Below are 12,306 nucleotides of genomic sequence, written 5' to 3' on the forward strand. Positions count from 1 at the left end.
TTTATAGACTCCTCCATTGACTACATTAATATAAAGCCAAACTGAGGGAGCTATTGCCATGCAGCACTTTTTGCTCCTGCAGTCTGCTGCACTGGAATTTCATCAAAGCTCTCCCGTGTCTGGTCGCCAGACTGTAATACAGAGCACAAGAACTAGATAATCTTTGTCCTTAATCCTTCTTCAAAATAATCGTGTTTGCACGCTTTCACAGTGCTATAACGACGTATGAAAACTTCAAGAAAGCAACAGTATAACACTGAACGATCGACTATTTACATTTTGTGCAAAGTCTGACACTGTAGTTTACATTAATTTAAATAGTACCTAATATCATTTTATAACTATCCGTCGTGTGGCTACGTTGGACCATTTACATGTATGGATCTTTTATTTTATTGGTAAAAATTCTTCTTTAGAGCTATAGTTAATGATGTATAAAACATCGTAAGATTGACTGTAATTTCTTCTGTTGAATTTGTGACCTTTGAAAACGGCTGTGGCTCGTCATTCCCCCGGTTTCACTCTCATTCTTATCTGTATGAATAATACCACACACAAGAATGTTCTGCATTGTGCATCTACAGGAGAAATACAAAGCACGACTCAGCCTTGCCTTAATAAAAAGTTTCATAGCTGCATGTTTGGTATTGTAAATGACTGTATTCGGAAATGGCGAGACACTTAGGAAAGACGTACATATTCAAAATGCAGGTGACAACTGACAGTATGGTAGAGTAAATAAAAAGAAAAGCAAACAGTTCTCCAGTGGTATAAACTATGTCTCACCTGCTCCGAGTTGGGGGCCTGGTCCCTCAGGGTGACGGACACTTTGCGGTTGAATGGCTGCGGCAGCAGGGCGTCCCAGTCCCCCGGCAGTACTTGCAAGCCCACGATCATGTTGCGGCCCTTCCAGTGGCCCACTCCATTTAGGTGAACTTCCAGCTAGAATGAAACAAAGATTGCCATACTTCATATCTATATACTGGATATTTTCCAAACATTTCCGGATTGTTTTTCGTATTCAAGGAAACTGATGTGGGCTCTGTATTTTCGATCAATGTGTCATAATTTATATCTGTATACTGAATATTTCTCAAACAGAGGTTTTCAACACTCGATATATTACTTCACAGAAATTCTTAGTACAAACAGTGTGGTATGCAGTGTGGTATTTGGTTACTAGTAGCATTGTCGTTGTTGTAGCGTTCGTGGGGAAGCTATTGAGTGAGTCGGGTGTCGGACATGCTACTCATATGTCTGGAAATACACAACTGGCCATTAAAACTGCTACACCAAGAAGAACTGCAGATGACAAACGGGTATTCATTGGACAAATATACTAGAACTGACAAGTGATTACATTTTCACTTAATTTGGGGTGCATGGATCCTGAGAAATCAGTACCCAGAATAACCACCTCTGGCCGTAATAACGGCCTTGATATGCCTGGACATTGAGTCAAACAGAGCTTGGATAGCGTGTACAGGTACAGCTGCCCATGCAGCTTCACCACGACACCACAGTTCATCAAGAGTAGACACTGGCGGACTGTTACGAGCCAGTTGCTCGGCCGCTGTTGACCAGACGTTTTCAACTGGTGAGAGATCTGGAGAATGTGCTGGCCAATGCAGCAGTCGAACATTTTCTGTATCCAGAAAGGCCCGTACAAGACCTGCGACATTCGGTCGTGCATTATCCTGCTGAAATGTAGGGTTTCGCAGGGATCGAATGAAGGGTAGAGCCACGGGTCGTAACACATCTGAAATGTAACGTCCACTGTGCAAAGTGCCTTCAGTGCGAACAAGAGATGACCGAGACGTGTAACCAATGGCACCCCCTACCATCACGCCGGGTGATTCGCCAGTACTGCGATGGCGAATACACGCTCCCAATGTGCGTTCACCCAGATGTCGCCAAATACGGGTGCCACCATCATGATGCTGTAAACAGAACCTGGATTCATCCGAAAAAATGACGTTTTGTCATTCGTGCACCCAGGTTCGTCGTTGAGTACACCATCGCAGGCGCTCCTGTCCGTGATGCACCGTCAAGGGTAACCGCAGCCAAGGTCTCCAAGCCGATAGTCCATGCTGCTGCAAACGTCGTCGAACTGTTCGTACAGATGGCTGTTGTCTTGCAAACGTCTCCATCTGTTGACTCAGGGACCGAGACGTGGCTACACGATTCGTCACAGTCATGCGGATAAGATGCCTGTCATCTCGACTGCTACTGATACGAGGCCGTTGGGATCCAGCACGGCGTTCCGTATTACCCTTCTGAACCCACAGATTCCATATTCTGCTAACAGTCATTGGATGTCGACCAACGCGAGAAGCAATGTCGCGATGCGATAAACCGCAACCCCAAAGTCGGAAACGTGATGGTACGCATTTCTCCTCCTTACACAAGGCATCACAACTACGTTTCACCAGGCAACGCCGGTCAACTACTTTTTGTGTATGAGAAATCGGTTGGAAACTTTCCTGATGTCAGCGCGTTGTAGGTGTCCCCACCGACGCCAACCTTGTATAAATACTCTGAAAAGATATTCATTTGCATACCACAGCGTCTTCTTCCTGTCAGTTAAATTTCGCGTCTGTAGCACGTCATCTTCGTGGTGTAGCAATTTTAATGGCCAGTAGTGTAGTTTGCAGAGCACAGGGATAAAGATACAGAGTGAGTTGAATTTCGGAAATGTGATGTGGTAAAGATTAATTTGAGAAACAAAAATTTTCAGGTAACGTTTTTGCTACATTGTTTGTCTGCGCATAATTACATGAAAGTTAGTGGGTTTTTCTTTTGTCGGTTCGGATTACTTTCACTGCTCAGCCGTTATCATTTCACATAGCCCCTACGCAGAAGTTACAGATTTACCACTCCTTTACAAGTTCAATAATTAATTTCAACGCAGGCTCATATTCTTTCATAAGTAGCAATTTTTTTAAGAGTTATTGTAATTGTCAAAGAATAAGTTTCATTATTTGCAAAATAGTTCTTCAAAAAAAGGTTCATTTTTTTCAGTCATTTAACATGTTTAAATTGATCCACCATTTCTGGCTAAGTATTTGTATCTTTGAACTACGCAGAACACAGTGGCTAAAGTCAAAGCTTAATCAGCTTAGAATAGCAGCACGTCATTACCTGAACTGCGCGAGGCTTTCTTTTCTTTCAGGTAGCTTGCTGCTGCGCTATATTTTTATATTCATCTCTTCGAGCAATACTAAGTTTCGGTTTCCACAGGTAAGTTACAAGTTTTGTTATCGCCAATTTTCCATTACTGTCAGGACAATAAGATCATTCACTGTTAAGATTTGTATTTCCAAATTGTTGGCAGGCTCACTTTTAAAGGGTCCTCAGATTCCATTTCATACGCAGACAGTTATATTGTTAGTGCAGTGTTAAATATGAGTGTGTATGTTTTAATGTCGGAAATTTAGTTAGTCAATTTGTGTACGTTTATTCACAAGGTATTTTTACACGAACATTTTGGTTATTTTTCTTTGAAAATTCATTTTGTAATTTTATGTTGCATTTCCATTGTTAGTTTTGTGTGTTGGAACTGTAAGTCACATATTGTGACGTCACGCATTGTAGCACTGTTCACTGCAATATGCAATGCCCAATTTCACAGGACAGCTTATTTAATATACAGTTTCACCTTTTCTGATTATTTTGGTGACTGTTAATTCAAATATAGTTATTCAGTTTGAGATAGTCTGGCCCCTCACTTTACCAGATAAAGCTTCATAATTACTACACTTGCATTGTTCAAGGCAGTACCACATATACGTCAAGTTTAAAATAGAAAACCAGTCGAGTCCAGGTTCAACTCACGACAAATAAACATTATATTCAGAAAAGTGACAAAATAAATAAGAGACGTACATGTAAATATTTTTCAGTACATACAATAGAGCACCAAATAATAAAGGGAGTGTCCTAGGAGGAATGGTCAATATTCAGGGTGGTGAAGGGAATGATCATTCGAAGAAAAAAGGTCCAGTAAACATGAGTCCAAAAATTGTTATCTTAGGACGTATGAGCACTTCTTCATCTTCAATACTGTGAAACAAAACTCTTCTACTTCAAGCTTTTATCTTTCCTTGTTTTGGAAGATATAGTACGGTGAAAAACATGAGAAAATATTCAGGTAACAAAGGCTCAAAATGCATACTGTACCTTAAGAGCTATGAACACTTGTATATCTTCGATAATGTGAAACAAATCTCATCTACTGCAAGCTCCTTGCTTTCCATGTTTTGAGAGGTGAGAGAATGGACAAACACAAGAAAAGTTTGGGCTCTAAAACGTAAATCTTAAGAGCTATGAGTACTTGCTCAGCAGAAGAGATGTACTTTACAGATTCGAAAACGCACAGGTGCTCATAGTTCTTAAAGCGTGCAATTTAGAGCTCATGTGTATCGAACTTTTGTCCTTATCTTGGACCATACTACCACCTCCGAAAATACAGAAAGCAAAGAGCTTTTTTCAGATGAGATCTGTTTCACAGTATCGAAGATGAATAAGTGTTCATTGCTGTTGAGGTACGTATTTTAGAGACCTTGTTTACTAGACTTTTTCCTTCAGATGTTCGCTCCTGTCATATTCGTCAGTATGACCACTCCTGGAAAACCCTGTATACAAAGGCCCCCAGTTAAATTTTCCACTACAAATATTTTTTTCTCAGACTCACGATATCGCATGGCTTATAGTGTATTGGAAATGATGGAACCGTTAATTCCCACCAACAAGCCCCAATCGCTCGCACGTCATGTCCTACTCGTTGTGGATTAGATATTTCTTGAAAAATCCGACCTCTGCAATGTTCTGAGATCCAAAACAGCCCGCTTTCCTCACTTTGTCAGCATATGAAATTTTTGTAATTGTGTGAATTATTAGCAAAAATAGTAATGCTTTGGCATTATAAAAGAAACTATGGTATTAGTAGTTCTCATCTGGCAACTACGTTCCGCAGAACGCAATACCATCGTTACTTTCTTCTCTACATAGTGAACGATTTCCGCAAAACTGTGCAGTCAGCATACCAGGTCATCACCGCATGAATATAAGAAATAACTAAGTACATTCTTATCAATGTTTCATGGCCGGTATTAACAAGAGTGCACATTTCAAAATCTTTTAAATTTTATAATTTCAGGAGTTGCCTATCATCAAAATATCAGAGATGAACATGACATGAGGCATCTATCGTAACTTATGGTACGATACATGTCACTTGACCCGATAGTTTGTATCAAGTTTTTCTCTCTCTTGTATCCTGATGATGGGCTAAACCCGAAAAACGAAAAATAAAAAGTTTTAATTAGTTGACCCAAGTAATTAGCGGCTGTCAAACACTGGCAAGAACACGTTTAATTTTTCATATAATGGTTCCATGTACACTGCGCAGCTGCAAGTTAAGTATAAGAAATCTCTACCATTGCTCTCCAACCATATGAGGATGATGCGGTCATGGTCCGAATCGATTACGAGTCACCTCTCATCCCTATGATATTTCGACAGTCAAAAGGAATGAAAACTATTACCCCTGTGTGCAGCACATTGTTGCATTTCATTGGGTGGGAGGCACCGAAGAATCCTTGCATTAGCTCCGAATAGAAAGGCAAAGATTTCTATCTTTACGGAACATTAAAGAAGCTGTTGTGTACATAGTTCGGCGTAGTCAGCGCGTTCACAACTTTCCCGCCAAGCACAACAGTGCAGGAGCAGCGCTCGTCCGTCTCCGCACTACGAGATGGCGCTGCCTTAAGAGACGGGCCAAATTCTGCTTCCGCCGATCCGAGTATTAATATGTAGCGCAGCCAATGAGATTGCTGCTAACGTAGAACCTTTTCTCCTCGCAGATCACACTCGTGCAGAGGTACATGAACGCATGAGGTATTATAGCGAGTGTACAGACCTCCGATCAGTCAGTCTGCATTAGTCTGCATTTTTCTATACCACTCTGCATTTGTCTGCATCAGTCTGTATCAGTCTATAGTCGTTTCAGTCTGCACCTAATAAGATTACCATATTCCTGGATATAGCCATGAAGATAAATGAATAGACACTTTGTCAAGATCAGAGATATGTGAGAATAAGATTAACATACCAAACTTCAGATTGTCAATTGTTAACAGCATCCATAATCAAGTTACATAATGTCTATGCTTTTTATTATTTTAATAAATGGGTGTGAAAATTAATCAAGTTTTGTTTAAAGTTGGTCACCGTCAATCTGCTACTCTAAGTGTGCAAGTGGCATTTCTATCGCCTGACCTAATGGTAGAAGATAAACACCCCATAATAAGACCACGAGAGATATTGCTGACACTGATGGTGTGTGTACCGAAGGTCTTACAGTACGAACACCACAGAAGCAAATCAGTGGTGAGTAGTTCACAATGAATGGTGACTAATGACATAGCTGCCAGAACTGAAGCAGAAAAGTAAGTAAACGTCTGCGTCTTGGGAAGCATGAGGAATTAATACGAGAACGCAGCCGTTCTCGGTGAATTTAATGGATAATATCTTCTCGAATTATCAGCCAAGTCATGACGTCTTGTTTCAATATTTGGATGAGGTTTTTATTCGTCATCTTCAGGTGACGTGTTGGGTTCCTGCTCAGTTCGTTCCTTCGCAGCGGCTGGACCGTGGGCTCTTCTGCCGAAGGCCCAACAGATGAGCCAGTCTTGTCCCTTGGGAAGAGATAAAGAAGAGCTCCCACGCCACTCTTCGGCACTCCTGGAATATACTCTGACCTCTAGCTAAACGCCAACAGGAACCACCATTCAGGACAACACATATCTGTGCTCATGAAGCCCGTTTGCGTAGCGCGAGGCATAAGCTGCAAGGAAAGTCTGTCTACCGAGTTACAGCATTTGAGCGAAAGCTTCTGCAGAACGGCTACTCGGAGACACAAATAATATGCGCTCTGCAGTCAAGCAAGAAAAAGAAAGGAAACTATCTAGAAGTGAAAAACAAGCGCTTGGTTTCTTGCCGTACGCACGGCCGACAACAGCCAAGACTGTCACGGTAACAGAGAAACACGGTTAAAATCAAGAAAATGCTTGGATCAATGAATGATCAATTACGGGTAAGGGCATCTCACATCTACAGCATTAGTTGCTAGTGTGGCGCCCAGTACATCGGTCAGACGCAGCATTGCATCTCGCAGCGCTGTTCGGAACAAGTCCGTTCATCTCGGCCAAATCAAAAAAGTTTGCAGTGGCAGAGTATCAACGAAGCACACATTTGGGCTCTTGAACAGACGAATGCGCTTTGCCGCGCCAACGGATTATTGGGATTCGGTCATCGAAGAGGGAGAGGAAATACGTGTACATGACAATTTTCTCAACCGGGACAACGGTTTCCACTTTATTTCCGCAAGGCATGTGGCGTTATCGACGTCAGGAACACCCTGGGGTGATAGCAGTGGAGCAAGCGGTCGAAATAAACAACCAGCATCAAGAATCGACTGCCGGACCTCGGTCCATCCTCCACAGCAGCGGTAGCGACAGGACACGTTGGGTCCTCGGCTGATGAGTCAGCGGTCCAGCGGCTATAAAGGAACGAAATGTAGATGAATGCGACACTTCACTTGAAGAAGACGAGTAGGAAACTCGTCGAAACGTTGCGACAACACGGCGCCACGATGAAGCTGATAAACCGAGACCGAAGAAATTTTCTTCAGTTAAGGAACTGATCTTAGGACAGGAATGGTTACTACACGACACTGTGTCAACACAAATACTTTGGAATGCAGGTATGACTTCAAGAGCTGTAGTTGCGATATCGTCATACAACTGGAACATCCCTGAACATCAAAAGAATTTTTTTTATTCAAAAAACAATTACACATCAGAGCAGAGTGATTAAGAAATTCTGAATGATATCTGAGAACATTTCTAACGCAGTTACTAGAACAGAAAAACTGTTTCGTCAGTTGCTGTTGAATGACCCTTTTAGCAGAACGCATGTCCTAAAAAATACTAAATCTGACATATTTCAGTGCGAATAATATTGTAATTTTTAGACACGTAACGGCTACTCTATACGCTATACATACCTTCCGCGTGAACTTTAACCAACACATCTATTATCATTCCCTGATATGTGACTGTATCTTCTTGTTGACAAACATTCCGACCATTGCTCCTAGTAGGATTCGCCAGGGCCGTAAAATTAAGGCACTCCACCCTCATGATAGCCATTTATAACAAAATCCAAAACGTTGATCAGAGTAACATCACGGCGCACATCAACTCCCAGAAACATTTTATTGTGAAATTATTGTTGGAATTTAAAACGCCATTCACAAAGAGTTCATACTTGGGGCACTGGTCTGCCTGAACAAAGATTGAGTTGAGGCATTGATCCCGGGTTTTCTAAAGGAGCGTTGACAAATTTCCCGTTAACTGAAGATGACACCTGAATAAAAATGAGCGAATAATAATTTTTGCTATTCTGTTGTCTAGTACAGTTTGCTTAATGGCTACATAGAAAGTACTTCTTACCCTTAACTTGTGTCCAAACTGTTGGCTGAAAAATATAGGGCTATGAAGAACGGTGTCATGTTCCTTGGCGTCTGCCATTTTCTGGTCGAACTCCGTTATTTTCCATAGGAGGCGACCTGAAAAAATTATAAAAGTTCACAGTTAAACACTGACATGGTTCTTTATGTTTGCAACTGCACATGCACAGTATGGTGTAGTGTTTCGTAACTTACTCTCATTTGTTGCGTACATTTTAGAGCATTATCGTTGTGCGAGGTGACTTTCTCGTGTAATATAGACTACTGGCAGCACAACAGCAAAACTCACATATCACCCAGTGAGTTTTCCTGCTACTGTCACGTTGCTTGCGATAGAAACGGTAAAATGTTGATTAAAACACACAGGGATTGCCTTTGTTGGGTACGGATAGAGAGGGAATTCGCCACTTTCTGTAAAAAGTTGGTAGTTGGGAGTGGCCTCTTTCTGTAAATAGTTGTTAGCTGCGTTACCTACTATCGACAGAATTCAGCTTTCTGTCCTTGGCTGCAGTGGTGTTTCGAAACCTAAGACAAAAACTTCGGCACCTCTGGAGCCTACTACGCCGCCTGCGAGCCCTGATTACGCAGCGAATTACGAATCGCATGTCTCTGCTGATCGAAACTTCCTCAACAATAATCAGCAATCCGTGGCGGTAGAGGGTAGGTTGAGAAAGAAGGCCAGCATTCACTCTGCTTGCGGGGAGGGGGGATGGGGGTAGTAGTGTAGGGGGGTGGTAGAGAAGGGGGGTGGTAGAGAAGGGGGGTGGTAGAGAAGGGGGGTGGTAGAGGCGGGTTCGTCCGAGATGTGGAAGAGGTTCTGCCGGCAGTGGTCTGGATGTACCCGTTTGCAAATCGTGACTCTTGTTGGCAAGAATGACGCCTGTAGCATACATTCAGAATGAATCCTTGATTTCTAAAGGAAGACGGTCGATTTGGTGAAGACAGATAATCTCACCCACAGGCTTAAAGCAGAGTTATCGGTTTGTAGCATTTTTCTCAGAACCGATCGTACTCTGGTTTGGAGCAGAGCAGAAGGACTAAACCAGAGGCTCAGACGATTCAGCGACAGTTGTAGTTGTTGGTGTGGTCATCAGTCCTGAGTCTGGTTAGATGCTGCTCTCCATGCTGCTCTATCCTGTGCAAGCTTTTTCATCTCCCAGTACCTATTGCAACCTACATCCTTCTGAATCTGCTTAGTGTAGTCATCTCTTGGTCTCCCTCTACGAATTTTACACTCCACGATGCCCTCCAATACTAAATTGGTGATCCATTGATGCCTCAGAACATATCCTACCAACCGATCCCCTCTTCTGATCAAGTTGTGCCACAAACTTCTCTTCTCCCCAATCCTATTCAATACTTCCTCATTAGCAATGTGAACTACCCATCTACTGTTCAGCATTCTTCTGTAGCACCACATTTATCGTCCATGTTTCACTTCCATACATGGCTACACTCCATACAAATACTTTCACAAACGACTTCCTGACACTTAAATCTATACTCGATGTTAACAAATTTCTCTTCTTCAGAAACGCTTTCCTTGCCATTGCCAGTCTACATTTAATATTCTCTCTACTTCGACCATCATCAGTTATTTTGCTTCCCAAATAGCAAAACTCCTTTACTACGTTAAGTGTCTCATTTCCCAATCTAATTCCCGCAGCACCTTCAGAATTTGAAAGAGAGTATTCCAGTCAAAAGCTTTCTCTAAGTCTACAAATGCTAGAAACGTACGTTTGCCCTTCCTTAATCTAACTTCTAAGATAAGTCGTAGGGTCAGTATTGCCTCACGTGTTCCAACATTTCTACGGAATCCAAACTGATCTTCCCCGAGGTCGGCTTCTACTAGTTTTTCCATTCCTCTGCAAAGAATTCGCGTTAGTATTTTGCAGCTGTGACTTATTAAACTGATAGTTCGGTAATTTTCACATCTGTCAACACCTGCTTTCTTTGGGATTGGAATTATTATATTCTTCTTGAAGTCTGAGGGTATTTCGCCTGTCTCATACATCTTTCTCACCAGATGGTAGAGTTTTGTCAGGACTGGGTCTCCCCAGGCCGTCAGTAGTTCCAATGGAATGTTGTCTACTCCGGGAGCCTTGTTTTGACTCAGGTCTTTCAGTGCTCTGTCAAACTCTTCGCGCAGTATCGTATCTCCCATTTTATCTTCATCTACATCCTCTTCCATTTCCATAATACTGTCCTCAAGTACATCGCCCTTGTATAGACCCTCTATATACTCCTTCCGCCTTTCTTCTTTCCCTTCTTTGCTTAGAACTGGGTTTCCATCTGAGCTCTTGATGTTCACGCAAGTGGTTCTCTTATCTCCAAAGGTCTCTTTAATTTTCCTGTAGGCAATATCTATCTTACCCCTAGTGAGATAAGCCTCTACATCCTCACATTTGTCCTCTAGCCATCCCTGCTTAGCCATTTTGCACTTCCTGCCGATCTCATTTTTGAGACGTTTGTATTCCTTTTTGCGTGCTTCATTTACTGCATTTTTATATTTTCTCCTTTCATCAATTAAATTCAATATTTCTTCTGTTACCCAAGGAATTCTACTAGCCCTCGTCTTTTTACCTAGTTGATCCTCTGCTGCCTTCACTACTTCATTCCTCAAAGCTACCCATTCTTCTTCTACTGTATTTCTTTCCCTCACTCCTGTCAGTTGCTCCCTTATGCTCTCCCTGAAACCCTTTACAACATCTGGTTCTTTTAGTTTATCCAGGTCCCATTTCCTTAAATTCCTACCTTTTTGCAGTTTCTTCAGTTTTAATCTACAGGTCATAACCAATAGATTGTGGTCAGAGTCCACATCTGCCCCTTGAAATGTCTTACAATTTAAAACCTGGTTCCTAAATATCTGTCTTACCATTATATAATCTATCTGAAACCTGTCATTATCTCCAGGCTTTTTCCATGTACACAGCCTTCTTTTATGATTCTTGAACCAAGTGTTAGCTATGATTAAGTTGTGCTCCGTGCAAAATTCTACCAGGCGGCTTCCTCTTTCATTACTTTGCCCCAGTCCATATTCACCTACTACGTTCTCTTCTCTCCCTTTTCCTACTACCGAATTCCAGTCACCCGTGACTATTAAATTTTCGTCATCCTTCACTATCTGAATAATTTCTTTTATTTGATCATACATTTCTTCAATTTCTTCGTCATCTGCAGAGCTAGTAGGCATATAAACTTGTACTACTGTAGTAGGTGTGGGCTTCGTATCTATCTTGGCCACAATAATGCGTTCACTATACTGTTTGTAGTAGCTTACCCGCATTCCTATTTTCCTATTCATTATTAAACCTACTCCTGCATTACCCCTATTTGATTTTGTGTTTATAAACCTGACCAGAAGTCTTGTTCCTCCTGCCACCAAACTTCACTAATTCCCACTATATCTAACTTTAACCTATCCATTTCCCTTTTTAAATTTTCTAACCTACCTGCCCGATTAAGGGATCTGACATTCCACTCTCCGGTCCGTAGAACGCCTGTTTTCTTTCTCCTGATAACGACATCCTCTTGAGTAGTCCCCGCCCGGAGATCCGAATGGGGGACTATTTTACCTCCGGAATATTTTACCCAAGAGGATGCCATCATCATTTAATCATACAGTAAAGCTGCATGCCCTCGGGAAAAATTACGGCTGTAGTTTCCCCTTGCTTTCAGCCGTTCGCAGTACCAGCACAGCAAGGCCGCTTTGGTTATTGTTACAAGGCCAGATCAGTCAATCATCCAGACTGTTGCCCCTACAACTACTGAAA

At 41.9% G+C, this 12,306-nt stretch overlaps 1 protein-coding gene across 2 annotated transcripts in view; it reads right to left on the bottom strand.

The window, feature by feature from the left end:
- The window catches only part of LOC126281690 (TNF receptor-associated factor 3), a 280,376-nt gene that overhangs the window by 12,081 nt on the left and 255,989 nt on the right, over positions 1–12,306 (bottom strand). For both annotated transcript variants that reach the window (XM_049980855.1, XM_049980856.1), the window contains exons 8-9: positions 8,517–8,632; positions 787–942 (exon numbers count right to left, since the gene is read on the bottom strand). In XM_049980855.1, the coding sequence (XP_049836812.1) occupies positions 787–942; positions 8,517–8,632 (272 nt within the window). The remainder of the gene's footprint in view (positions 1–786; positions 943–8,516; positions 8,633–12,306) is intronic.

This window comes from Schistocerca gregaria, chromosome 7 (genome assembly GCF_023897955.1).
Source record: "Schistocerca gregaria isolate iqSchGreg1 chromosome 7, iqSchGreg1.2, whole genome shotgun sequence".
Classification (NCBI taxonomy): Eukaryota; Metazoa; Arthropoda; class Insecta; order Orthoptera; family Acrididae; genus Schistocerca; species Schistocerca gregaria.